The sequence below is a fragment of the Chiroxiphia lanceolata genome, chromosome 9 (genome assembly GCF_009829145.1).
Source record: "Chiroxiphia lanceolata isolate bChiLan1 chromosome 9, bChiLan1.pri, whole genome shotgun sequence".
NCBI classification, from domain to species: Eukaryota; Metazoa; Chordata; class Aves; order Passeriformes; family Pipridae; genus Chiroxiphia; species Chiroxiphia lanceolata.
The window spans coordinates 21,498,681-21,524,442 of NC_045645.1; the positions used below are offsets into that span (position 1 = coordinate 21,498,681).

General features: G+C 56.5%; 2 protein-coding genes across 2 annotated transcripts; both read left to right on the forward strand.

The window, feature by feature from the left end:
- Window positions 1-13,470: 13,470 nt before the first annotated feature.
- Window positions 13,471-16,963, forward strand: LOC116791068. The gene is made up of 7 exons (XM_032696741.1): window positions 13,471-13,588; window positions 14,027-14,149; window positions 14,313-14,381; window positions 14,539-14,746; window positions 15,963-16,105; window positions 16,269-16,337; window positions 16,495-16,963. Exons 1-7 carry the CDS (start codon window positions 13,471-13,473, stop codon window positions 16,704-16,706), a joined length of 942 nt encoding a protein of 313 aa, XP_032552632.1. The 3' UTR covers window positions 16,707-16,963.
- A 6,284-nt stretch (window positions 16,964-23,247) lies between these two features.
- On the forward strand, window positions 23,248-24,783 carry LOC116791069. Its single transcript, XM_032696742.1, has 4 exons — window positions 23,248-23,365; window positions 23,804-23,926; window positions 24,090-24,158; window positions 24,316-24,783. Exons 1-4 carry the CDS (start codon window positions 23,248-23,250, stop codon window positions 24,753-24,755), a joined length of 750 nt encoding a protein of 249 aa, XP_032552633.1. The 3' UTR covers window positions 24,756-24,783.
- Window positions 24,784-25,762: the final 979 nt, after the last annotated feature.

Consider the following 25,762-nt stretch of genomic DNA (forward strand, 5'->3'; position numbering starts at 1 on the left):
TCATTGAGTGAATTAAACTAAGAGTTAGATACATAATTGGTATTTCTGTTACCACAAAGTATAGCCATTCTCTTTTCAAATACATTAAACCATAAGAAACTGCTTTATACCAGCTAAAGCTTCATAATGCATTTATGTGTTATTGGAAGCATAATTCACAAGCAGAGTGTTATTAAAACCTTACCAGCTTCCAGTTTAAACCTTTGTACAGTGATTTAACACCCTTCTCATTTCTTTATGTGACATTTTCACAATAATTAAACATGAATGTGTCCTCAGAGTCTGTACCCACAAGTCCTGTGAGTGCAGGAAAGGCAGCAACAGTCCTGTTGATCTCAGGTGCTGTAATAATCTTCATATCCAGAGTTGCTCTGAATAGATGAAACAAATACTACTCTTAAGTGATGGAAATACAGTACATTATATGTTATGTTATGAATGCTAATAATGTAATTTTTCTCACAGATATTAAAAGTTTCTCATTTTGTATTATGCCACTCTGTGACGTGCAATTGTCTTCTGCTGTTAAATCTAAGCAGCTCTATTATTAGCCTGAGAAAAGACCTGAATTGCTAGAGATTGCATTTAGATGTGTAAAATCTCTATTTTGCTGCTTCCTGTATAATTATTTTATGCTTGTTTCTATTACAGATTATAAGGATGTTGGATGGAATTTTTTACCTAAACTACTGACTAGGATATAATGTATGAAATCTGGTTGTAAAAGCAAAATAAGTTGATAAAAAAATCTAAAAGTTTTTCACTTATAATTACTGAATAGTGCACTAGCTGAATTTTTAATTTTTTTATTTTTTTTTAATTTGGTATGGTGTTGATGCAGAGGGCTGTCAGATGTGACAGAGGACCTATGAGAGCCCTTTTGGGATGGCAGCTGGGTAGGCACCAGCAGCATCCTAACTGGTACCATGTGCCCATGTGTGGGCAACCAGATTAAGCCTGCAGTGTTCTAAATGTAACACTTTTTTTTTTTACTAAATTGTTTATTACAATCCCTTTGCAAGAAGGTAGAGCTCTGATAAAGATGCCTCTAACAGAAATTTGGCTAAGATTTTTAATTATAATTATTTCTTTTATCACATGGAGTTTGGCATTTTTGGTTTTTTTCTCTTATTTCTCAAAATGTATGGCTTTTGTCACCAAGTAGGGGAATATGTGCACAAACCACACTTTTCATCTACTCTTCTCAAGCCACTGGGCTGTATCAGTTTTCTGTGGGGGTACATAATTATTTTTTTTTCAGTTATTAACACCTTGAGAATTACAGGGAGATTTGCCCAGACTTTGTTGGAGGTTAGGAGCTGGTCCAGCTCTCTAAAGATTCTGGATCTTGTTTTGTTTATTGAAAGATCTGTGATTCCCTATCATCAAATATCAGCTTAGAGAGGGTATAATGTATTTTGAAGACAGTGCTAGACAGTAAAAATATTACTAAAACTTCTTAAGGTTATTCCAGTAGCTCATAATTCACAAAAGTGAGGCAACACATATCTTTTAGTATTTCCAGGTGAAGGCTGGACAGACTTATTAAACATAATAAATGTCAAAAATATTTATGTGGATTAGTGAGAATAACTTGGATTAAAAAACAATTTTTAAAGTTTGTCATTTATCTTGGAAGTTGTACATATGATCAGCCTGGTTTTAAGTTGTTCCGTAAAAACATTCCTGGTAAGCTACCTTCTTGTTTTTATTGGATTAGTGAGACTCCTTGTAATAAAATATTTGACCATAATAACACCAGGTACTTTCAACTGACACTTTGCAATACAAAGTAAATTTTAAAGAGATATCTTGAAGCCTGGGCAATAAGCTGGTATTTAGTTGCCAGTATTTCAAAGCATAATGCATTAGGCAGAGAGATGTTACCAGAACTAATTTAATAATAAAGAAGGAAGTTCTGGAACTGTTTGGGTTTTACATGCTTTTTCTCCACATGAGAGAGACCTTGCACTAATTTTAACCATTTTACTTGTGACAGTAGAAAGCTCTGGCTATTTTAACATAAAAATCCCCACTGAAAATGGAACACAGCTGATGATTCAATAGGGTAAAAATGACAAACTTTCATAAAATGCTGTCTCTTTGTCTTCATTAGCCATAATTATGGCTTTCAGTTAAACTTTTGGACAAATACTGTATGTTTTCCTCTTGTTTTGAAAATAAAGTTGTTTGTGCAGAGTAATTTTTATCCTTTAAGTTCATGTTAGAGATACAATGCTACTTTTGACAGACTGCTGTGTAGTCTTGTGCATTCTCAGATGTAAAATAACCTACAAGGTCAAAAATATTGTTTGTGATGACCTATATATTTTAATAGAAATATTGTCCAGAGGAATTATAATCAGATAATTGACACTTGTCCTGAAAGTGTCAAAGTCTCCATAACATATAACACCTCAGAAACATCGGGCAAAAAGCCATAAGCATAACTCTCATTCAATAATTCTGTAAGGTATAGATCATCTCACAGTGATAAGTTTCAGGAGAAATCTGAGTTTCAGGAGTATCTGAGAAATAAGTATCAGCCTCTTAACAACCTTTGCTACAGGTTTCAGGAGATTTTCTTTAAAAAAAAGGGTGCAAAAAACCCCCAAATCAACAAAAAAAGCCTAACCAAAAAAACCCCAAACTATTTCTGGCCATCAGTGAAGAGGAGTTTTACTGTCAACAGAAACAAGGGCTAGAGGGAACCTCAAGCACAAGACTGCACTCTGCAGGTTTTTTCCTGCAGCAGGAGGCCTCAATGAGCACAGTATTCATCACTGTACCAAGTGGTGACAACTCCAAGTAGTGTGCTGATTTAGAGTAGTTCCCAAGCATATTTGCAGATTCAATATGCATATAGGCCTTTGGGATGGGTAAGAGATCTAGTATGTTCCAAAAGTGCCTGAAAGAATCACAGAATCAACCGGGTTGGAAAAGACCTCTGAGATCATCAAGTCCAACCCTTGATCCAACCCCACTGTGGTTCCCAGGCCATGGCATTGATGCCACATCCAGTCTCATCTTAAAAACCTCCAGGGATGGTGAATCCACCCTGGTTATAACTCCCTGGGTTATGGGCTGGTTATGTATTCTTAGATTTCATCCCAAACAAGTGGCAAAAGACACAAAAAAACCTTGATAAAACTCATCAAAAGGGAAGACTTAACAATTACTGTGGAGCCTAAATAGAGGAGAGGATTTTGCAAATGAATTAGATTCTGCAGTGGTCCCTTTCCTTCAAAATGATCTATTTTACTTTTACACTATGGAGCCCTCTCATTTATTTCCAGAGTCCATTTCTCCCCCTCTTTTCCTAAGGTGTGGCTATGTTGTGAATAATTGACGCTTCTGCGTAGAAAAATATTTTCGTTATCATGTTGCAGAGTTTAACTCAAAATAAACTCCTAAGCATTCTACTATCTGATCAGTGTCTGCATAGTGACATTTGTCAGGAGAGAGAGAGACACAAGAAATAGTCAGCGACTGGAGATTCTTACAGACTGAAATAGTGACACTGTAATCCTGCTCGTTCCCTCCCTATACCTATCACCCCCTTTTCCAATCTCTATATTGTGTATGTGTCTATATTGTGTCTATATTTAGACACAGCTAAAAGGACTGTTAGAAGTGTCCCTTGACATGTGTTCAAATCCAAACCACAGGTATTAAAATTCACTTAAAAAAAAAAACAACAACAACAACAAAAGACAATTTAAGCATTTTCTGGTTCCAGGACATACAACAGAAAAGACATGACTATTTACTCAAATGTAAATAACAGGCACCGCGACCTGTCTGTAGCCAGGGTCTGGGCGTGTGCCCGCGCTGGAGCCCCCTGTAGCCAGGGCAGCAGCCTGTTTGGCTGTTGAATGGTTTAGGATACAGGAATCTCTTCCCTGAGGTTAAAAAGCCTTTTAATACATGGTATGTTCTCTGTATGTTAGTACTTCTCTGCTACAATCAAGTTACCTTTCAAACTCTTTTTTCATAAGCTTAGCGAATTGCATTCATTCTGTCCTTCACAGTAGGGCTTTTTTTCAAGCATTCAGATAATCTTTGTGGCTTTCTTCTTACACCACCTTCATTTCTTCCACTGTTAGAAACACTTGACACCTGACTTGTAAGCAATATTCTAGTACTGGCTTAATTAAAAAAATTGCCTTCCTATTCCTACACACTGCCTTCCTGAATAGATTTTAAAAGTCTTCTTAATCCTGTTTACCTCACACACACAACACACACAACAGTGTGTTGACTCAGTTGTTCAACATGATTTATAAGCACTTTTCAAAGTTGCTGTTTTCAAGGATACTGTCCTCCCCTCCATACTTAAAAATTTTATTTTTTAGACATACAGTTCTTCATGTGAATATATTAAAACAGCAGCTACCTGCACAGGTTTACTCTCTTTACCAAACTATCCATGTTACTCTGTGTGACTTCAGCATCATTATCTGTCCTGCTGTCAAAATTCTGTCATCTGCATATTTTGTCCATGGTGATTTTATATTTAAATCCAGGGGATGCATAAAACTGGCATCACTTTTCTTTGAGTGCTTTCCTTTGGAAGACACAATTTTAAACAGCCTCGCTGGATGATTATTTCTCACTGGCATTATTTTTCTAACCCATCAGTTCCACACTGTATGTGCTACAGTGCCAGCTATTTTAAATGAGCAGTATCATATTGAGCTCGCTGGATTAACAAGCTAACAGTTAAAGCATATGATATCTCCATAGTAGGATTACATCTGTAATCTCTCAGAGAGTTAAATTATGCCTATTTTCTATAAATTAATTGTATTCATTTAATTCTTTATCACTGAAATCATTTGCCTTTTTCCTCTATTTCACCTGGATCATATCAAGTTAACAAGCCCTTTAACTACAAGTCCTTCAAAAATACTCCTAAATTATTCACAGGTTTCATGCTTCTGTAATTTCCTGAGCATTCCAAAATTCATGTCAAAAGCTGGTTAGTGTGTGTGAGGTGCCTCAGCCAAATGTGGGGTTTTTTAAGGACTTTCAGGTGTAAATGATCCCAACTTGATCAATTTGAAAAAAAAATTATTCCAGGAAAGTGGTGCCACCTGTGTCCCTGAGGGCGAGGTGGCTACCTTGTGTACGCCTGAGGGGCTGCGTGACTCACTGAGAGGGACCTGAGTATCCCCCATATCACTAAGGAGGGGTGGGTGTTCTGTGTGTCTCTGCGGGGGAAGAGGATGTCCCGAGGGCTAAGCGGGTGTCTCCCGTGTCCCTTTAGGGGCTGTGAGGGACACAGGGCGAAAAGTATGCTCCGAAGGGTCACCGAGGATCCCTGAGGGTGCCCTGAGGGAGACGAGACGAGACGAGACGAGACGGGGCGGGGGGCTCGGGTCGGTCGCCGAGGCTGCGCTGCTTTTCCCGCCCTCCCCTCAGCGCCCTCAGCGCCCTCAACCGCCTCAGCCGCAGTGTCCTGCCACTCCCCGGTCCGTGAGGCGGGCGCAGGTAAAAGGCGCTTTGGAGAAGCTCGATAAAAGGTTGTGGAGTCGCCCTGGAGAAGATTTTGGACTATTAAAGACGTAATACAGTGTTGAGCAGCAGCGTCAGAAGGGCAGCACGGTCTTTCAGTGGAGTTATTGAGGAAAAAGCTTCTTGAACTTCGTCACCCTTGGTAAGTAACACAAAGGGGACTAAGAGTTTCAGAGAGGTAAAGCTGAGGGAACTTGGAAAGCACATGCAGGGGATGTTTTGAGGGAAGATGTCAGGTAAAGTGTGAGGGACAGACTGAAAATCTTGGAGGGAAAAGTTGAGTCGGGGATATTTTGGGGGTTGGAATATGTGGTGTCCTAAGTGTCACTGAGGGTTTTGAGGGTCACAAAAGAAGGAGTCTGGTGCCCCCTGTATCACTGAGGGGAAGGAGGATGTGCTATGTGTCCCTGAGGGGAAGGCAGGTTTCCCGCATGTTGCTGAGGGGGGAGGCAGGTGCCCGGTGCGTCCCTGAGGATCTCTGAGGGGGAAAAGGGTGCCCCGAGGGCTACGCGGGTGCCTCCTGTGTCCCTTTAGGGGCTGTGAGGGACACAGGGCGAAAAGGGTGCTCCGTAGGGTCACCGAGGACCCCTGAGGGTGCCCTGAGGGAGACGAGACGGGGCGGGGGGTCCGTCGTCGATGCCGCGCTGCTTTTCCCGCCCTCAGCCCCCTCAGCCCCCTCAGCCCCCTCAGCCGCAGTGTCCCGCCACTCCCCGGTCCGTGAGGCGGGCGCAGGTGAAAGGCGCTTTAGCGAAGCTCGATAAAAGGTTGTGGAGTCGCACTAAGGCAGATTGTGAGCTGTTACAGAGGTAATACAGAGTGTTGGGCAGCAGAGTGTTTCAGTAGAGTTATTGAGGAAAAAGCTTTTTGAACTCCGTCACCCTTGGTGAGGTAACACAAAGGGGACTGAGAGTTTCACAGAGGTAAAGCTGAGGGAACTTGGAAAGCACATGCAGGGGATGTTTTGAGGGAAGATGTCAGGTAAAGTGTGAGGGACAGACTGAAAATCTTGGAGGGAAAAGCTGAGTCGGGGACATTTTGGGGGTTGAAATATGTGGTGTCCTGAGTGTCCCTGAGGGTTTTGAGGGTCACAAGAGAAGGAGGCTGGTGCCCCCTGTATCACTGAGGGGAAGGAGGAGGTCGTGTGTGTCCACTGAGGGGGAGGCAGGTGCCCTTTGTGTCGCTGAGGGTCCATGAGGGTCACGGGGGAGGAATTGGGTGCCCCAAGTGTCACTGAGGGGCTTTGAGGGTAAGTGAGGAAGAGGTGGGTGTCCGGCACATCACTGAGGGGAAAGTGGGTGCCTCGTGTGTTACTGAGGGTTCTGGGAGGGTCACTGTGGGTGAAGAGGGTTCCCTGAGGGGCTGTGAGGGTCACTGAGGGGAAAGCAGGTGCCTCGTTTGTTGCTGAGGATCACTGAGAGGCAACTGGGTGCCTTGAGTACCGGCAAGGAACTTTGAGAGTCACTGAGGGAGAGGTGTGTGTTCTCTGTGTCCCTGAGGGGAAGGCAGGTTTCCTGCATGTTGCTGAGGGGGGAGGCGAGTGCCCGGTGTGTCCCTGAGGATCTCTGAGGGTGAAGAGGGTGCCCGGAGGGGTGAGTGTCTCCTGTGTCCCTTTAGGTGCTGTGAGGGACACAGGGCGAAAAGGGTGCTCTAGAGGGTCACCGAGGGGCCCTGAGAGTGCCCTGAGGGAGACGAGACTGGGTGGGGCAGAGCAAGGGCGGGTTGGTCGCTGCTGCTGCGCTGCTTCTCCCGCCCTCCCCTCAGCCTCGGTGTCCCGCTTCTCCCCTGGTCTGTGGGACGGGAGCAGGTGAAAGGCGCTTTAGAGAAGCCCGATGAAAGGTTGTGGAGTCGCCCTAGAGCAGATTTTGGGCTGTTACAGAGGTAGGGATTGTTGAGCAGCAGGGGCAGCAGGATGTTTCAGTGGAGTTATTGAGGAAAAAACTTTTTGAAGCCCGTCACCCTTGGTGAGGTAACACAGAGGGGACTGAGAGTTTCACAGAGGTAAAGCTGAGGGAACGTGGAAAGCACATGCAGGGGATGTCTTGAGGGAAGATCTCAGGTGAAGTGTGAGTGAGGTGAAGTGTGAGTAAGGTGGTGAATAAGGCACAAACCCTGCCGGTGACACAATCAAGTGCCAGGGCAGAATTAAGGTTTATTACAAAACAATTTGGTTTAAATACAGCGCTTAAACATGTCACATGATCTTCCAAACAATGGCAATCAACTATTGATTGAGCATGCGTGAGAATGTGGAAAACTACAGCTCCCATAATTCCTTGCCACATCTCCCCTTCTCTAAATAATTAACAAGTTGTAAAACAATACATTTTTTAAACATTCTTAATGTAACCAATCTTATCTTAACTGTTTATAAAAACCAGGGCCTATCATCACAGGCCTTTATTGAGCTGTTTACAACTTCATTGGTTCGTGCAATATTCAAGCAACCTTGCATTAGCCAGGGTTTGTAGATGTGCAGAATCTTTTATCTGAGGGTAATTTTGTGTGATTGGGTAAAGGCATCATCTTTATTTGAAAGGGAAATGTGTTGGGTTATAGATGTTGTGTTTGAAGTAGTGTTGTTTGAGGTAGTGTTGTTGAATGAGTGTTTAAGATATCTTGCTGTAAAGTGTATTTGCATTCACACACACATACATATCTCCACTCAACTTTCTCATTCACATTCTGATGGCCACTGTTTCATTCTCTCCTAACACATGCATTCTTAAACCCTTTATTGTGTTTGAATCATGGAGTTTTGGTTTTGTATTGGTTACTGTTTGTGTGTTTCTTTTGGTTCTGTTTATTGCTTCTTTGTGATTGTTCCTGTTTTGAAGAAGTGTTAATGTAGATTTTACACAGACCCATGTCTCTTTCCCTCCCTTTTTTGTGTTTTTATAGCATGTTTCTCAATGTGTGGTGTGTTCCTTTTACTGTTGTTGGTTATGTTTCTTCAAATCCAATTTCTTCACTCATTTTTTCTGGTGATTGTTTCTGTTGTGAGGAAGGGCTAATATAAGGCCTGACACATTTAGAAGAGATCCTTTGTAATTCGGTACCCTTGGATACACAGGCATATATCCTCCCTCAAGTTCTGAGATCTACTGGTCCTGACCATTGCCTAGGTATTAGATTTTTAATCATAACTGGTGCTTTGGAAGATGAAAGTATTTGAGTTTTATGTTGGTATTCATACCTGCTGTGGTTTGTATCATCACAGTTTAAGAAATTTAGAACATATGATGCTTTCTATAAGCGTTCCTGGGGGCTATATACCAACTCCCCTCTTTTTTGCCTTTGAAGCATTTCTTTTAGTGTGCAGTGTGCTCTTTTTACAATTGTTCTGTGGCTGAGTGCAGCATGTTTGTGGACTGGAATATCTTCTGATTTGTGAGATGTGTTTTAGCTTTTGTTGAATAACATACAGGATCATTGTTTGTGTTTATGGTTTTTGGAATGTTTGAAATTGCAAAACAAATTAGTATTTGGTAGTATCTTTTGCCTTTTTCTAGTGTGTGTTGTATTATTCTATCTGGAATGTGTGTGAATGGATGTGTCTTATGTAAGAGTTAGATTTTCTGTGATTAACAAGGAATTATGTGGTGTGTATTTTTCTAGGTAAATGAGGGTTAGTGAAATCTCGAAGGAAGGAGGCTTCGAGATGTGAAAGTAGCATAGCATGGATCAATTATAACATTGATAGGTTAATTACAAAACAGTTTAAATGCCTTGCATATATGAGTAAGTTGTAAAACTTATATAGAGTCCCGGTCCACGGTTTGTACCTTATTGTTCTGTTGTCTTCTTTAGTTTGTCCAGATGTAGATGGTCTTAGTGTCCCATTTACTTACTACATCTTTCGTTGTGTAGTTTTCTTTGTATTGGAGATTGCATTGTTGGTCCTGTTAAATTTTTCTGGGGAATGTTTTACAGTCCCCATTTCTTAATCGTATCAGTTAGAGTAACCAGGTTTAATTCAGTCTCTCAGGTAGTTGCAATTTACAAGCAGCTATTTTGCACTCTTGTTGACATTATGTATGTTGTTCTGTGATTGCAAAATGTTTTGAGAATGTTTGAATGTAACAAATATGGGGATGTTTAAGATTCTATACTTATTATTTGAATAACATTGTTATGATAATTGCATGTATGTGGATGTATTTGAGAATTTAATAACTTCTAATAACTTTTATTTTTAATAATTCAAATTTTAATAATTCAAAAGCTACTGGGAAATTAATGAAAAAATAGGGAAAAAAATTTTAAACCTGTAGTGTTCTGGTTTTGTGGAAATAAACTTAAATGTTTTTGGTTAAAATGACACCAATTTACATGGTGAAAGGCAATAGCAAGAACTTTTAGGCAACAAAGAGAATTTTTCTCTCTCTTTACACTAAGAAGGTTTCAAATCTTCTTTTGCATCTTGAGTCTAGCAATTGATTGGTAATCAGCATGCAATCTATGCTGAAACAGTCTGTGGGTAAATTTATTTAATTCAAATTCATCTCCCTAGTAAATTGCTTATATTGCTCCAGTTTTTATAATATGTGTAGCAATTTTGTTTGCCGATTGATAAAAGGTTTATCTTGCATTCTTTAGCATAGCTAGAAGAATATGAAACTGCTAAACCTAATGAAAGTTTTGTATCAGCCAGTTTTATATTTAAAAAATATAAATTAATGAATATATTGGACTTGAAAATAGTGAGATGCTAAATTTTATTCCATGTGTAAATGTTTTTAAACTATTTTCTACCCTTTAATTCTATTGTTAAGAAAACAATTTACAGTACTTTTAAGCAAACTGATTTGAAAACAAAAAAGAAAAAACCACAAATGTTAGAAGTAAAATTTATATTTTCTTGAAAACGTAAAATGCAGTGCTATGAGTGAATAGTTAATAAAGTTTTAGTTCGCTATGTTTTGCTTTCTTTTTCCCATATTATGTAAGAAAGGAGATTTTGAGTGAGAGATGAGAGGGGTTTGCTTGTTGTTTTCCTCACCAAAAGGCAAGTCACTTGTTTGTTTAGCCAAAGAGTTAGTAGGAAAGTTTTTATAGGAACAGGAATAGTGGTAGAAGATAACAAAATCTAATTCCACTCAGTTGTTAAGCAGTAAACCATTGTTATGTTTGAGGGGCAACACATTATTTCTTGTTTTGCAAAGGCAATTATGCAAGAAGTGTTTTTTATCCTTTTCTTTAACTAAAAAGTCATTTGTAAAATCTTGGTTTTCAAAAATTCTAATCTTTTTGCGCTCTGAGACAGGGGTAAAAAGTATGAAAATCCATTTTTTTCCTACTTTGAGAGACTGATAAATTAGTGAAAGGGGTTTTGTACGTAGCAGGGCTGTGTTTATATGGTTTTCTAGTGTTGTGTGTAAATGCATCACCTCTGTTTTAAGGAAAGACTACTGTATCACGGATTTAGGGCTATTTGTTTCTTGGGCCACTTGTGGGTTTAGCTGCAATGAAACTGCCTTTGGGGAAAAATGCGCTGTTAATTGATTTCCTCTTTGACTGAGGCAGCCTCTGTTCTACAGAATGAGTGATTTCAGGGGTCCAATGAAAACAGGGTTAATGTCTGGGCTATTGCTGGTTATGATGTCTCTGTTTTGTTTTGGGGGTGCTAGTTTAAGAAAACTTGTTAAAAACGTTTGGATGTTTTTTTAAGAGCCATTGTGATGTTACATCTGTTCTGTTGTTAAAAATGTTTGATACTGCCATTCTAATTGTTTATTTTGAGTATAGGCCAATTTATGCATGTTTGTGTTTTGAATGGATTTGGAGGTGTGTATTGCTGTATGTTGCAGCCTTGTGAGGCATCTTTGGGCTTGTGTTGTAGGAGGGATTTGTTTGTTTTGCTTTATCAAGGCTTTTGCAGTGACTATGTGTAAAGGATTATGTGTTTATGCAGTTGAAATTGTAATTGGTTGTTTCTTTGCTATTTGTTTAGGTTTGGGTTTCCATGTTGTGTATGGCATATTGTCTAACAGCATTTTAAAATAGTGAGAAGTAAATACTCAATTTAGGGTCCCTCCTAGAATTTCAATTCTTCCCCCCTGTAACACAGAAGAACCTTTTATAATAGTAGATAATTTGTCAATTAGTAAAGTTGTCCTTTTGTGACTTAGTAAGTTAAATATGGTAGCTGATAGTTGTATGTCTGCTGTGTTTTGCAATGTTACCTTTAGATTGTTGGTTGTGTCAGTAGGTGGATTGTGTTGTTCCAGCTGAAATTCTCGCAACATAAAACCAACAGCTGCTGTTGTTAGCAATGTAACCAATATATATATTGTCCATTTTAACATTGGTAGCTTTGACTGTACTGATGGTCTCGGCTTGGGCAGGAATATGTTTTGTGTACTTTCTCAGTCTGTATTCTCTTCTTCAAGCTGAAGTAGTAGCTGTAGCCGTGTTTGCTATTCTTCCTCTTCTGCAGGATCCAAAACTGCTTGTCTTCTTTCTGGTTCTCTCATCTCGCTGAGTTCGGTTTGCCACAGCTGGGCTAAGATTTCTAGGGTGTCAATTTCTAATCTTCCTCCTCCATCTCAGACCGTCTTCAGCATAGAAGCTGTTCTGAGGCTGGTGAGGGCTGTGGTTTGGTTTCTTGGTAGGAGTGCCACGGTGGTGTTTTAACTGTTCTGCATTTGTTGTCTGTTGGTTGAACTGGTGGTGACGGAAGAGGCACTTTAACTTGTGCCTCATGACAGGAGTAAGCTGGCTGTGTCCATTGTTCTACAGAAGTCTCACGGCCACTGCGCTGCCACAAAGAGTTACTGGACGCCCCTGACACCGCAACAGCAGTCCATCTGTTGGTCCCTTGTAGCAGCCCCTGCAGCTGACGTTGCTGCTGGTGCCCTAACCCAAGTGAAGTTTGGAGGGATTTGTGGAGGTGGAGAGGCCTGTAAGAGGGCGGGTGGGTAGTAGCTTGGAGATCTCCCTCTGGGGGTGTAGCGATGTTTTCCTTCTTCGAGAGGAGCTGGTGTTTCTCAGGCTAAACTGTGTCCTCCTGCCTTGATAGAAGATGTCGGAGAAGAAAGAAGGGACTGGAGTGGAACTTCGAGGCAAGACCCAAGAAGAGCAGCAACGTCGAGCTCAAGAGTGGACCGGCGAGGCAAGAGCGAGGAAGAAGAGCATCGGCTTCGTGCTCAAGAGGGGGCGGGAGAAAGGCCCTCTGGGCAAAGGCCCCTCCCTGGCATCCCCGGGGCAGGGATCCCCAAGAGCCCGGCGGGCAGCTTCCGGCTGCGCCGGCCGGCTTGGCGCTGGGCGGACCTCCCTGTAAGCAGGGCTGGGTCCTTTGGTTTGCTTGGCGTTGGCCTTTTGCCATCGCGCTCCTGTGGCTGCCCGGAGCGAGGGGTAACCGCCCTGTAAGGAGGGCGAGAGTGCCCGCCTCCGCGCCCGAGGGGGGAAACGGAGCTCTCCCGACCCCCCAGCCCGCCCGCCCTGTAAGCAGGGCAGGGCTTTTTCCCTTGGCACCTTTGGTGCCCGCTGGCGGCCCCTGGCCGGAGTGACCCCCGTAGTCGGGGCGCGTCACAGGCCGCGTCCCTTGCCCCTCAGCGCGCCGAGGCCCTTGTGGCCCGTGCGCAGCCCGGGGGCGAGCCTGAGGCTCCGCTCTCCCGCTCGGCGGCAGGGCCGGCTCCCCCCGGCTTGGCGCACAGAGCTTGCTCCCTCTTCTGGGACGTTCCCCCCGTGTGTCCTTGTCTTGTCTTGTGTGCGTGTGAGTGAGCGAGCGAGCTGGCCCCTCCTGTAGCCCCCGTAGAGATGTAGGCAGCATAGCGTAGACCTCCCAGGAGGGAAAGAGGGGCTCTGTGCGCCAACCCGTGGGGAGCCGGCCCCGCCGCCGAGCAGGAGAGGAGAGCCTCAGGCTTGCCCCTTGTTCCCCAGGACGGAGCGAAGCCCGTTAGTGGCGGCGCGGGCGCCGCCACCTGCGCCGCGGGGCTGCCCGTCCTGCTGGCGATGTGCCAGCGTGGGCCTCCCCCCGTCCTGTCCTCGGGGCTGGGGGCCCTGTCCCCGCCGGCCTTAGGCCGCGAGGCCGTTGTTGGGAGTGCCGGGCCTCGGGGGGGCGGCCCCCTAAGTGGGGCTTTGTGCGTCCCCCCTGCTCGGCGGGCGGTTGGAGGGACCCCCTGTAATCAGGCGGGTGTCCCGCGGGGTCCCCCGGCCTCTCACAGGCGTGGGGCTGGGCGTGTGCCCTCCCTGCCCTGGGGGCCCAGCTCAGGGCCTTAGGCCACGAGCCCCAGTGCCTGGCCCTTGAGCCAGGTACTTGATGCTGCGGGGGAAGGCCGAGCTCCGTGGCTCCCTGGGTGTGGACCCGCCTGTAAGCAGGGTCCGGGTCTGGGAGCCTTTGCGCTCCCTCAGCTGGCAGCCTGTGCGGGGCGACCGCCCCGTTAGCGGGGAGCGGGTCAGGTGCCCCCCGAAGCGGAGAGAAGGAGCCTCCGTAGGCCTTTGGGCCCAGGGCCCCCCTGTAAGTCGGGGCCAGTGCCCTGGTGTCCCAGGCGCTTTGTGGTCCGGGCAGCGGCCGGAGCCCCCTGTAAGCAGGGGCGTCAGCCTCTTTGGCCGCTGCCTCGCGTGCCCAGCTGCCTTTGCCCAGAGGGCCCGGCTCCCCGCAGCGGCTGGGACTGCGCCGTGCGTCGCCGTGGTGAGTCCAAGTGAAGCTTGGAGAGTTTTGTGGAAGTGGGGGGGCCTGTGGGTGGGCGGGGAGGGGCTTGGAGATGTGCCTCCGGGGGCGTGGGGTCGGGGGTTGCCTGGGTACGGAGGAGCTGGTGTTTCTCGGGCCCACCTGCCTCCTCCCGCCCTGGCAGAAGCCGTCGGAGAAGAGAACGGAAGAGGCGTCGCGCGGGACGGCAGCGCCGACGCGGTAAGACGCCGCGGTGAGCCCGGCTGAAGTTGGGGGGTGGTGTGGAGGCGTGGGGGTCCTGCGAGTGGGCGGGCGGGTGGTGGCTGGGGCAGCTGCCTCTGGGTCCTGCTTTTCTTCGGTGCGAGGACTCGGAGCTTCCGAGTCCGAGCTGCGTCCTCCTGCCTTGGCAGGAGCCCTCCGAGAAGAAAGCGGCGCCGTGGAGCGGGACGGCGAGGCAAGAGCGAGGAAGAAGAGCGTCGGCTTCGTGCTCAAGACGGGGCGGGAGAAAGGCCCTCTGGGCAAAGGCCCCTCCCTGGCATCCCTGGGGCAGGGATCCCCAAGAGCCCGGCGGGCAGCTTCCGGCTGCGCCGGCCGGCTTGGCGCTGGGCGGACCTCCCTGTAAGCAGGGCTGGGTCCTTTGGTTTGCTTGGCGTTGGCCTTTTGCCATCGCGCTCCTGTGGCTGCCCGGAGCGAGGGGCAACCGCCCTGTAAGGAGGGCGAGAGTGCCCGCCTCCGCGCCCGAGGGGGGAAACGGAGCTCTCCCGACCCCCCAGCCCGCCCGCCCTGTAAGCAGGGCAGGGCTTTTTCCCTTGGCACCTTTGGTGCCCGCTGGCGGCCCCTGGCCGGAGTGACCCCCCGTAGTCGGGGCGCGTCACAGGCCGCGTCCCTTGCCCCTCAGCGCAGCCGAGGCCCTTGTGGCCCGTGCGCAGCCCGGGGGCGAGCCTGAGGCTCCGCTCTCCCGCTCGGCGGCAGGGCCGGCTCCCCCCGGCTTGGCGCACAGAGCTTGCTCCCTCTTCTGGGACGTTCCCCCCGTGTGTCCTTGTCTTGTCTTGTGTGCGTGTGAGTGAGCGAGCGAGCTGGCCCCTCCTGTAGCCCCCGTAGAGATGTAGGCAGCATAGCGTAGACCTCCCCGGAGGGAAAGAGGGGCTCTGTGCGCCAACCCGTGGGGAGCCGGCCCCGCCGCCGAGCAGGAGAGGAGAGCCTCAGGCTTGCCCCTTGTTCCCCAGGACGGAGCGAAGCCCGTTAGTGGCGGCGCGGGCGCCGCCACCCGCGCCGCGGGGCTGCCCGTCCTGCTGGCGATGTGCCAGCGTGGGCCTCCCCCCGTCCTGTCCTCGGGGCTGGGGGCCCTGTCCCCGCCGGCCTTAGGCCGCGAGGCCGTTGTTGGGAGTGCCGGGCCTCGGGGGGGCGGCCCCCTAAGTGGGGCTTTGTGCGTCCCCCCTGCTCGGCGGGCGGTTGGAGGGACCCCCTGTAATCAGGCGGGTGTCCCGCGGGGTCCCCCGGCCTCTCACAGGCGTGGGGCTGGGCGTGTGCCCTCCCTGCCCTGGGGGCCCAGCTCAGGGCCTTAGGCCACGAGCCCCAGTGCCTGGCCCTTGAGCCAGGTACTTGATGCTGCGGGGGAAGGCCGAGCTCCGTGGCTCCCTGGGTGTGGACCCGCCTGTAAGCAGGGTCCGGGTCTGGGAGCCTTTGCGCTCCCTCAGCTGGCAGCCTGTGCGGGGCGACCGCCCCGTTAGCGGGGAGCGGGTCAGGTGCCCCCCGAAGCGGAGAGAAGGAGCCTCCGTAGGCCTTTGGGCCCAGGGCCCCCCTGTAAGTCGGGGCCAGTGCCCTGGTGTCCCAGGCGCTTTGTGGTCCGGGCAGCGGCCGGAGCCCCCTGTAAGCAGGGGCGTCAGCCTCTTTGGCCGCTGCCTCGCGTGCCCAGCTGCCTTTGCCCAGAGGGCCCGGCTCCCCGCAGCGGCTGGGACTGCGCCGTGCGTCGCCGTGGTGAGTCCAAGTGAAGCTTGGAGAGTTTTGTGGAAGTGGGGGGGCCTGTGGGTGGGCGGGGAGGGGCTTGGAGATGTGCCTCCGGGGGCGTGGGGTCGGGGGTTGCCTGGGTACGGAGGAGCTGGTGTTTCTCGGGCCCACCTGCCTCCTCCCGCCCTGGCAGAAGCCGTCGGAGAAGAGAACGGAAGAGGCGTCGCGCGGGACGGCAGCGCCGACGCGGTAAGACGCCGCGGTGAGCCCGGCTGAAGTTGGGGGGTGGTGTGGAGGCGTGGGGGTCCTGCGAGTGGGCGGGCGGGTGGTGGCTGGGGCAGCTGCCTCTGGGTCCTGCTTTTCTTCGGTGCGAGGACTCGGAGCTTCCGAGTCCGAGCTGCGTCCTCCTGCCTTGGCAGGAGCCCTCCGAGAAGAAAGCGGCGCCGTGGAGCGGGACGGCGAGGCAAGAGCGAGGAAGAAGAGCGTCGGCTTCGTGCTCAAGACGGGGCGGGAGAAAGGCCCTCTGGGCAAAGGCCCCTCCCTGGCATCCCCGGGGCAGGGATCCCCAAGAGCCCGGCGGGCAGCTTCCGGCTGCGCCGGCCGGCTTGGCGCTGGGCGGACCTCCCTGTAAGCAGGGCTGGGTCCTTTGGTTTGCTTGGCGTTGGCCTTTTGCCATCGCGCTCCTGTGGCTGCCCGGAGCGAGGGGCAACCGCCCTGTAAGGAGGGCGAGAGTGCCCGCCTCCGCGCCCGAGGGGGGAAACGGAGCTCTCCCGACCCCCCAGCCCGCCCGCCCTGTAAGCAGGGCAGGGCTTTTTCCCTTGGCACCTTTGGTGCCCGCTGGCGGCCCCTGGCCGGAGTGACCCCCCGTAGTCGGGGCGCGTCACAGGCCGCGTCCCTTGCCCCTCAGCGCGCCGAGGCCCTTGTGGCCCGTGCGCAGCCCGGGGGCGAGCCTGAGGCTCCGCTCTCCCGCTCGGCGGCAGGGCCGGCTCCCCCCGGCTTGGCGCACAGAGCTTGCTCCCTCTTCTGGGACGTTCCCCCCGTGTGTCCTTGTCTTGTCTTGTGTGCGTGTGAGTGAGCGAGCGAGCTGGCCCCTCCTGTAGCCCCCGTAGAGATGTAGGCAGCATAGCGTAGACCTCCCAGGAGGGAAAGAGGGGCTCTGTGCGCCAACCCGTGGGGAGCCGGCCCCGCCGCCGAGCAGGAGAGGAGAGCCTCAGGCTTGCCCCTTGTTCCCCCGGACGGAGCGAAGCCCGTTAGTGGCGGCGCGGGCGCCGCCACCCGCGCCGCGGGGCTGCCCGTCCTGCTGGCGATGTGCCAGCGTGGGCCTCCCCCCGTCCTGTCCTCGGGGCTGGGGGCCCTGTCCCCGCCGGCCTTAGGCCGCGAGGCCGTTGTTGGGAGTGCCGGGCCTCGGGGGGGCGGCCCCCTAAGTGGGGCTTTGTGCGTCCCCCCTGCTCGGCGGGCGGTTGGAGGGACCCCCTGTAATCAGGCGGGTGTCCCGCGGGGTCCCCCGGCCTCTCACAGGCGTGGGGCTGGGCGTGTGCCCTCCCTGCCCTGGGGGCCCAGCTCAGGGCCTTAGGCCACGAGCCCCAGTGCCTGGCCCTTGAGCCAGGTACTTGATGCTGCGGGGGAAGGCCGAGCTCCGTGGCTCCCTGGGTGTGGACCCGCCTGTAAGCAGGGTCCGGGTCTGGGAGCCTTTGCGCTCCCTCAGCTGGCAGCCTGTGCGGGGCGACCGCCCCGTTAGCGGGGAGCGGGTCAGGTGCCCCCCGAAGCGGAGAGAAGGAGCCTCCGTAGGCCTTTGGGCCCAGGGCCCCCCTGTAAGTCGGGGCCAGTGCCCTGGTGTCCCAGGCGCTTTGTGGTCCGGGCAGCGGCCGGAGCCCCCTGTAAGCAGGGGCGTCAGCCTCTTTGGCCGCTGCCTCGCGTGCCCAGCTGCCTTTGCCCAGAGGGCCCGGCTCCCCGCAGCGGCTGGGACTGCGCCGTGCGTCGCCGTGGTGAGTCCAAGTGAAGCTTGGAGAGTTTTGTGGAAGTGGGGGGGCCTGTGGGTGGGCGGGGAGGGGCTTGGAGATGTGCCTCCGGGGGCGTGGGGTCGGGGGTTGCCTGGGTACGGAGGAGCTGGTGTTTCTCGGGCCCACCTGCCTCCTCCCGCCCTGGCAGAAGCCGTCGGAGAAGAGAACGGAAGAGGCGTCGCGCGGGACGGCAGCGCCGACGCGGTAAGACGCCGCGGTGAGCCCGGCTGAAGTTGGGGGGTGGTGTGGAGGCGTGGGGGTCCTGCGAGTGGGCGGGCGGGTGGTGGCTGGGGCAGCTGCCTCTGGGTCCTGCTTTTCTTCGGTGCGAGGACTCGGAGCTTCCGAGTCCGAGCTGCGTCCTCCTGCCTTGGCAGGAGCCCTCCGAGAAGAAAGCGGCGCCGTGGAGCGGGACGGCGAGGCAAGAGCGAGGAAGAAGAGCGTCGGCTTCGTGCTCAAGACGGGGCGGGAGAAAGGCCCTCTGGGCAAAGGCCCCTCCCTGGCATCCCCGGGGCAGGGATCCCCAAGAGCCCGGCGGGCAGCTTCCGGCTGCGCCGGCCGGCTTGGCGCTGGGCGGACCTCCCTGTAAGCAGGGCTGGGTCCTTTGGTTTGCTTGGCGTTGGCCTTTTGCCATCGCGCTCCTGTGGCTGCCCGGAGCGAGGGGCAACCGCCCTGTAAGGAGGGCGAGAGTGCCCGCCTCCGCGCCCGAGGGGGGAAACGGAGCTCTCCCGACCCCCCAGCCCGCCCGCCCTGTAAGCAGGGCAGGGCTTTTTCCCTTGGCACCTTTGGTGCCCGCTGGCGGCCCCTGGCCGGAGTGACCCCCCGTAGTCGGGGCGCGTCACAGGCCGCATCCCTTGCCCCTCAGCGCGCCGAGGCCCTTGTGGCCCGTGCGCAGCCCGGGGGCGAGCCTGAGGCTCCGCTCTCCCGCTCGGCGGCAGGGCCGGCTCCCCCCGGCTTGGCGCACAGAGCTTGCTCCCTCTTCTGGGACGTTCCCCCCGTGTGTCCTTGTCTTGTCTTGTGTGCGTGTGAGTGAGCGAGCGAGCTGGCCCCTCCTGTAGCCCCCGTAGAGATGTAGGCAGCATAGCGTAGACCTCCCAGGAGGGAAAGAGGGGCTCTGTGCGCCAACCCGTGGGGAGCCGGCCCTGCCGCCGAGCAGGAGAGGAGAGCCTCAGGCTTGCCCCTTGTTCCCCAGGACGGAGCGAAGCCCGTTAGTGGCGGCGCGGGCGCCGCCACCCGCGCCGCGGGGCTGCCCGTCCTGCTGGCGATGTGCCAGCGTGGGCCTCCCCCCGTCCTGTCCTCGGGGCTGGGGGCCCTGTCCCCGCCGGCCTTAGGCCGCGAGGCCGTTGTTGGGAGTGCCGGGCCTCGGGGGGGCGGCCCCCTAAGTGGGGCTTTGTGCGTCCCCCCTGCTCGGCGGGCGGTTGGAGGGACCCCCTGTAATCAGGCGGGTGTCCCGCGGGGTCCCCCGGCCTCTCACAGGCGTGGGGCTGGGCGTGTGCCCTCCCTGCCCTGGGGGCCCAGCTCAGGGCCTTAGGCCACGAGCCCCAGTGCCTGGCCCTTGAGCCAGGTACTTGATGCTGCGGGGGAAGGCCGAGCTCCGTGGCTCCCTGGGTGTGGACCCGCCTGTAAGCAGGGTCCGGGTCTGGGAGCCTTTGCGCTCCCTCAGCTGGCAGCCTGTGCGGGGCGACCGCCCCGTTAGCGGGGAGCGGGTCAGGTGCCCCCCGAAGCGGAGAGAAGGAGCCTCCGTAGGCCTTTGGGCCCAGGGCCCCCCTGTAAGTCGGGGCCAGTGCCCTGGTGTCCCAGGCGCTTTGTGGTCCGGGCAGCGGCCGGAGCCCCCTGTAAGCAGGGGCGTCAGCCTCTTTGGCCGCTGCCTCGCGTGCCCAGCTGCCTTTGCCCAGAGGGCCCGGCTCCCCGCAGCGGCTGGGACTGCGCCGTGCGTCGCCGTGGTGAGTCCAAGTGAAGCTTGGAGAGTTTTGTGGAAGTGGGGGGGCCTGTGGGTGGGCGGGGAGGGGCTTGGAGATGTGCCTCCGGGGGCGTGGGGTCGGGGGTTGCCTGGGTACGGAGGAGCTGGTGTTTCTCGGGCCCACCTGCCTCCTCCCGCCCTGGCAGAAGCCGTCGGAGAAGAGAACGGAAGAGGCGTCGCGCGGGACGGCAGCGCCGACGCGGTAAGACGCCGCGGTGAGCCCGGCTGAAGTTGGGGGGTGGTGTGGAGGCGTGGGGGTCCTGCGAGTGGGCGGGCGGGTGGTGGCTGGGGCAGCTGCCTCTGGGTCCTGCTTTTCTTCGGTGCGAGGACTCGGAGCTTCCGAGTCCGAGCTGCGTCCTCCTGCCTTGGCAGGAGCCCTCCGAGAAGAAAGCGGCGCCGTGGAGCGGGACGGCGAGGCAAGAGCGAGGAAGAAGAGCGTCGGCTTCGTGCTCAAGACGGGGCGGGAGAAAGGCCCTCTGGGCAAAGGCCCCTCCCTGGCATCCCCGGGGCAGGGATCCCCAAGAGCCCGGCGGGCAGCTTCCGGCTGCGCCGGCCGGCTTGGCGCTGGGCGGACCTCCCTGTAAGCAGGGCTGGGTCCTTTGGTTTGCTTGGCGTTGGCCTTTTGCCATCGCGCTCCTGTGGCTGCCCGGAGCGAGGGGCAACCGCCCTGTAAGGAGGGCGAGAGTGCCCGCCTCCGCGCCCGAGGGGGGAAACGGAGCTCTCCCGACCCCCCAGCCCGCCCGCCCTGTAAGCAGGGCAGGGCTTTTTCCCTTGGCACCTTTGGTGCCCGCTGGCGGCCCCTGGCCGGAGTGACCCCCCGTAGTCGGGGCGCGTCACAGGCCGCGTCCCTTGCCCCTCAGCGCGCCGAGGCCCTTGTGGCCCGTGCGCAGCCCGGGGGCGAGCCTGAGGCTCCGCTCTCCCGCTCGGCGGCAGGGCCGGCTCCCCCCGGCTTGGCGCACAGAGCTTGCTCCCTCTTCTGGGACGTTCCCCCCGTGTGTCCTTGTCTTGTCTTGTGTGCGTGTGAGTGAGCGAGCGAGCTGGCCCCTCCTGTAGCCCCCGTAGAGATGTAGGCAGCATAGCGTAGACCTCCCAGGAGGGAAAGAGGGGCTCTGTGCGCCAACCCGTGGGGAGCCGGCCCCTGCCGCCGAGCAGGAGAGGAGAGCCTCAGGCTTGCCCCTTGTTCCCCAGGACGGAGCGAAGCCCGTTAGTGGCGGCGCGGGCGCCGCCACCCGCGCCGCGGGGCTGCCCGTCCTGCTGGCGATGTGCCAGCGTGGGCCTCCCCCCGTCCTGTCCTCGGGGCTGGGGGCCCTGTCCCCGCCGGCCTTAGGCCGCGAGGCCGTTGTTGGGAGTGCCGGGCCTCGGGGGGGCGGCCCCCTAAGTGGGGCTTTGTGCGTCCCCCCTGCTCGGCGGGCGGTTGGAGGGACCCCCTGTAATCAGGCGGGTGTCCCGCGGGGTCCCCCGGCCTCTCACAGGCGTGGGGCTGGGCGTGTGCCCTCCCTGCCCTGGGGGCCCAGCTCAGGGCCTTAGGCCACGAGCCCCAGTGCCTGGCCCTTGAGCCAGGTACTTGATGCTGCGGGGGAAGGCCGAGCTCCGTGGCTCCCTGGGTGTGGACCCGCCTGTAAGCAGGGTCCGGGTCTGGGAGCCTTTGCGCTCCCTCAGCTGGCAGCCTGTGCGGGGCGACCGCCCCGTTAGCGGGGAGCGGGTCAGGTGCCCCCCGAAGCGGAGAGAAGGAGCCTCCGTAGGCCTTTGGGCCCAGGGCCCCCCTGTAAGTCGGGGCCAGTGCCCTGGTGTCCCAGGCGCTTTGTGGTCCGGGCAGCGGCCGGAGCCCCCTGTAAGCAGGGGCGTCAGCCTCTTTGGCCGCTGCCTCGCGTGCCCAGCTGCCTTTGCCCAGAGGGCCCGGCTCCCCGCAGCGGCTGGGACTGCGCCGTGCGTCGCCGTGGTGAGTCCAAGTGAAGCTTGGAGAGTTTTGTGGAAGTGGGGGGGCCTGTGGGTGGGCGGGGAGGGGCTTGGAGATGTGCCTCCGGGGGCGTGGGGTCGGGGGTTGCCTGGGTACGGAGGAGCTGGTGTTTCTCGGGCCCACCTGCCTCCTCCCGCCCTGGCAGAAGCCGTCGGAGAAGAGAACGGAAGAGGCGTCGCGCGGGACGGCAGCGCCGACGCGGTAAGACGCCGCGGTGAGCCCGGCTGAAGTTGGGGGGTGGTGTGGAGGCGTGGGGGTCCTGCGAGTGGGCGGGCGGGTGGTGGCTGGGGCAGCTGCCTCTGGGTCCTGCTTTTCTTCGGTGTGAGGACTCGGAGCTTCCGAGTCCGAGCTGCGTCCTCCTGCCTTGGCAGGAGCCCTCCGAGAAGAAAGCGGCGCCGTGGAGCGGGACGGCGAGGCAAGAGCGAGGAAGAAGAGCGTCGGCTTCGTGCTCAAGACGGGGCGGGAGAAAGGCCCTCTGGGCAAAGGCCCCTCCGTGGCATCCCCGGGGCAGGGATCCCCAAGAGCCCGGCGGGCAGCTTCCGGCTGCGCCGGCCGGCTTGGCGCTGGGCGGACCTCCCTGTAAGCAGGGCTGGGTCCTTTGGTTTGCTTGGCGTTGGCCTTTTGCCATTGCGCTCCTGTGGCTGCCCGGAGCGAGGGGCAACCGCCCTGTAAGGAGGGCGAGAGTGCCCGCCTCCGCGCCCGAGGGGGGAAACGGAGCTCTCCCGACCCCCCAGCCCGCCCGCCCTGTAAGCAGGGCAGGGCTTTTTCCCTTGGCACCTTTGGTGCCCGCTGGCGGCCCCTGGCCGGAGTGACCCCCCGTAGTCGGGGCGCGTCACAGGCCGCGTCCCTTGCCCCTCAGCGCACCGAGGCCCTTGTGGCCCGTGCGCAGCCCGGGGGCGAGCCTGAGGCTCCGCTCTCCCGCTCGGCGGCAGGGCCGGCTCCCCCCGGCTTGGCGCACAGAGCTTGCTCCCTCTTCTGGGACGTTCCCCCCGTGTGTCCTTGTCTTGTCTTGTGTGCGTGTGAGTGAGCGAGCGAGCTGGCCCCTCCTGTAGCCCCCGTAGAGATGTAGGCAGCATAGCGTAGACCTCCCAGGAGGGAAAGAGGGGCTCTGTGCGCCAACCCGTGGGGAGCCGGCCCCGCCGCCGAGCAGGAGAGGAGAGCCTCAGGCTTGCCCCTTGTTCCCCAGTACGGAGCGAAGCCCGTTAGTGGCGGCGCGGGCGCCGCCACCCGCGCCGCGGGGCTGCCCGTCCTGCTGGCGATGTGCCAGCGTGGGCCTCCCCCCGTCCTGTCCTCGGGGCTGGGGGCCCTGTCCCCGCCGGCCTTAGGCCGCGAGGCCGTTGTTGGGAGTGCCGGGCCTCGGGGGGGCGGCCCCCTAAGTGGGGCTTTGTGCGTCCCCCCTGCTCGGCGGGCGGTTGGAGGGACCCCCTGTAATCAGGCGGGTGTCCCGCGGGGTCCCCCGGCCTCTCACAGGCGTGGGGCTGGGCGTGTGCCCTCCCTGCCCTGGGGGCCCAGCTCAGGGCCTTAGGCCACGAGCCCCAGTGCCTGGCCCTTGAGCCAGGTACTTGATGCTGCGGGGGAAGGCCGAGCTCCGTGGCTCCCTGGGTGTGGACCCGCCTGTAAGCAGGGTCCGGGTCTGGGAGCCTTTGCGCTCCCTCAGCTGGCAGCCTGTGCGGGGCGACCGCCCCGTTAGCGGGGAGCGGGTCAGGTGCCCCCCGAAGCGGAGAGAAGGAGCCTCCGTAGGCCTTTGGGCCCAGGGCCCCCCTGTAAGTCGGGGCCAGTGCCCTGGTGTCCCAGGCGCTTTGTGGTCCGGGCAGCGGCCGGAGCCCCCTGTAAGCAGGGGCGTCAGCCTCTTTGGCCGCTGCCTCGCGTGCCCAGCTGCCTTTGCCCAGAGGGCCCGGCTCCCCGCAGCGGCTGGGACTGCGCCGTGCGTCGCCGTGGTGAGTCCAAGTGAAGCTTGGAGAGTTTTGTGGAAGTGGGGGGGCCTGTGGGTGGGCGGGGAGGGGCTTGGAGATGTGCCTCCGGGGGCGTGGGGTCGGGGGTTGCCTGGGTACGGAGGAGCTGGTGTTTCTCGGGCCCACCTGCCTCCTCCCGCCCTGGCAGAAGCCGTCGGAGAAGAGAACGGAAGAGGCGTCGCGCGGGACGGCAGCGCCGACGCGGTAAGACGCCGCGGTGAGCCCGGCTGAAGTTGGGGGGTGGTGTGGAGGCGTGGGGGTCCTGCGAGTGGGCGGGCGGGTGGTGGCTGGGGCAGCTGCCTCTGGGTCCTGCTTTTCTTCGGTGCGAGGACTCGGAGCTTCCGAGTCCGAGCTGCGTCCTCCTGCCTTGGCAGGAGCCCTCCGAGAAGAAAGCGGCGCCGTGGAGCGGGACGGCGAGGCAAGAGCGAGGAAGAAGAGCGTCGGCTTCGTGCTCAAGACGGGGCGGGAGAAAGGCCCTCTGGGCAAAGGCCCCTCCCTGGCATCCCGGGGCAGGGATCCCCAAGAGCCCGGCGGGCAGCTTCCGGCTGCGCCGGCCGGCTTGGCGCTGGGCGGACCTCCCTGTAAGCAGGGCTGGGTCCTTTGGTTTGCTTGGCGTTGGCCTTTTGCCATCGCGCTCCTGTGGCTGCCCGGAGCGAGGGGCAACCGCCCTGTAAGGAGGGCGAGAGTGCCCGCCTCCGCGCCCGAGGGGGGAAACGGAGCTCTCCCGACCCCCCAGCCCGCCCGCCCTGTAAGCAGGGCAGGGCTTTTTCCCTTGGCACCTTTGGTGCCCGCTGGCGGCCCCTGGCCGGAGTGACCCCCCGTAGTCGGGGCGCGTCACAGGCCGCGTCCCTTGCCCCTCAGCGCGCCGAGGCCCTTGTGGCCCGTGCGCAGCCCGGGGGCGAGCCTGAGGCTCCGCTCTCCCGCTCGGCGGCAGGGCCGGCTCCCCCCGGCTTGGCGCACAGAGCTTGCTCCCTCTTCTGGGACGTTCCCCCCGTGTGTCCTTGTCTTGTCTTGTGTGCGTGTGAGTGAGCGAGCGAGCTGGCCCCTCCTGTAGCCCCCGTAGAGATGTAGGCAGCATAGCGTAGACCTCCCAGGAGGGAAAGAGGGGCTCTGTGCGCCAACCCGTGGGGAGCCGGCCCCGCCGCCGAGCAGGAGAGGAGAGCCTCAGGCTTGCCCCTTGTTCCCCAGGACGGAGCGAAGCCCGTTAGTGGCGGCGCGGGCGCCGCCACCCGCGCCGCGGGGCTGCCCGTCCTGCTGGCGATGTGCCAGCGTGGGCCTCCCCCCGTCCTGTCCTCGGGGCTGGGGGCCCTGTCCCCGCCGGCCTTAGGCCGCGAGGCCGTTGTTGGGAGTGCCGGGCCTCGGGGGGGCGGCCCCCTAAGTGGGGCTTTGTGCGTCCCCCCTGCTCGGCGGGCGGTTGGAGGGACCCCCTGTAATCAGGCGGGTGTCCCGCGGGGTCCCCCGGCCTCTCACAGGCGTGGGGCTGGGCGTGTGCCCTCCCTGCCCTGGGGGCCCAGCTCAGGGCCTTAGGCCACGAGCCCCAGTGCCTGGCCCTTGAGCCAGGTACTTGATGCTGCGGGGGAAGGCCGAGCTCCGTGGCTCCCTGGGTGTGGACCCGCCTGTAAGCAGGGTCCGGGTCTGGGAGCCTTTGCGCTCCCTCAGCTGGCAGCCTGTGCGGGGCGACCGCCCCGTTAGCGGGGAGCGGGTCAGGTGCCCCCCGAAGCGGAGAGAAGGAGCCTCCGTAGGCCTTTGGGCCCAGGGCCCCCCTGTAAGTCGGGGCCAGTGCCCTGGTGTCCCAGGCGCTTTGTGGTCCGGGCAGCGGCC

Bases quoted from the DNA above. Each gene is read 5' to 3' on its own strand.
- LOC116791068 (XM_032696741.1), top strand. From the start codon at position 13,471: ATGTGCCAGCGTGGGCCTCCCCCCGTCCTGTCCTCGGGGCTGGGGGCC. The intron at 13,589-14,026 runs GTGGGGCTTTGT...TGGTCCGGGCAG, and splicing joins TCGGGGGGGCGGCCCCCTAA to CGGCCGGAGCCCCCTGTAAG. The intron at 16,106-16,268 runs GTGAGTCCAAGT...CCGCCCTGGCAG, and splicing joins CTGCGCCGTGCGTCGCCGTG to AAGCCGTCGGAGAAGAGAAC.
- LOC116791069 (XM_032696742.1), top strand. From the start codon at position 23,248: ATGTGCCAGCGTGGGCCTCCCCCCGTCCTGTCCTCGGGGCTGGGGGCC. The intron at 23,366-23,803 runs GTGGGGCTTTGT...TGGTCCGGGCAG, and splicing joins TCGGGGGGGCGGCCCCCTAA to CGGCCGGAGCCCCCTGTAAG. The intron at 24,159-24,315 runs GTGAGCCCGGCT...CTGCCTTGGCAG, and splicing joins CGACGCGGTAAGACGCCGCG to GAGCCCTCCGAGAAGAAAGC.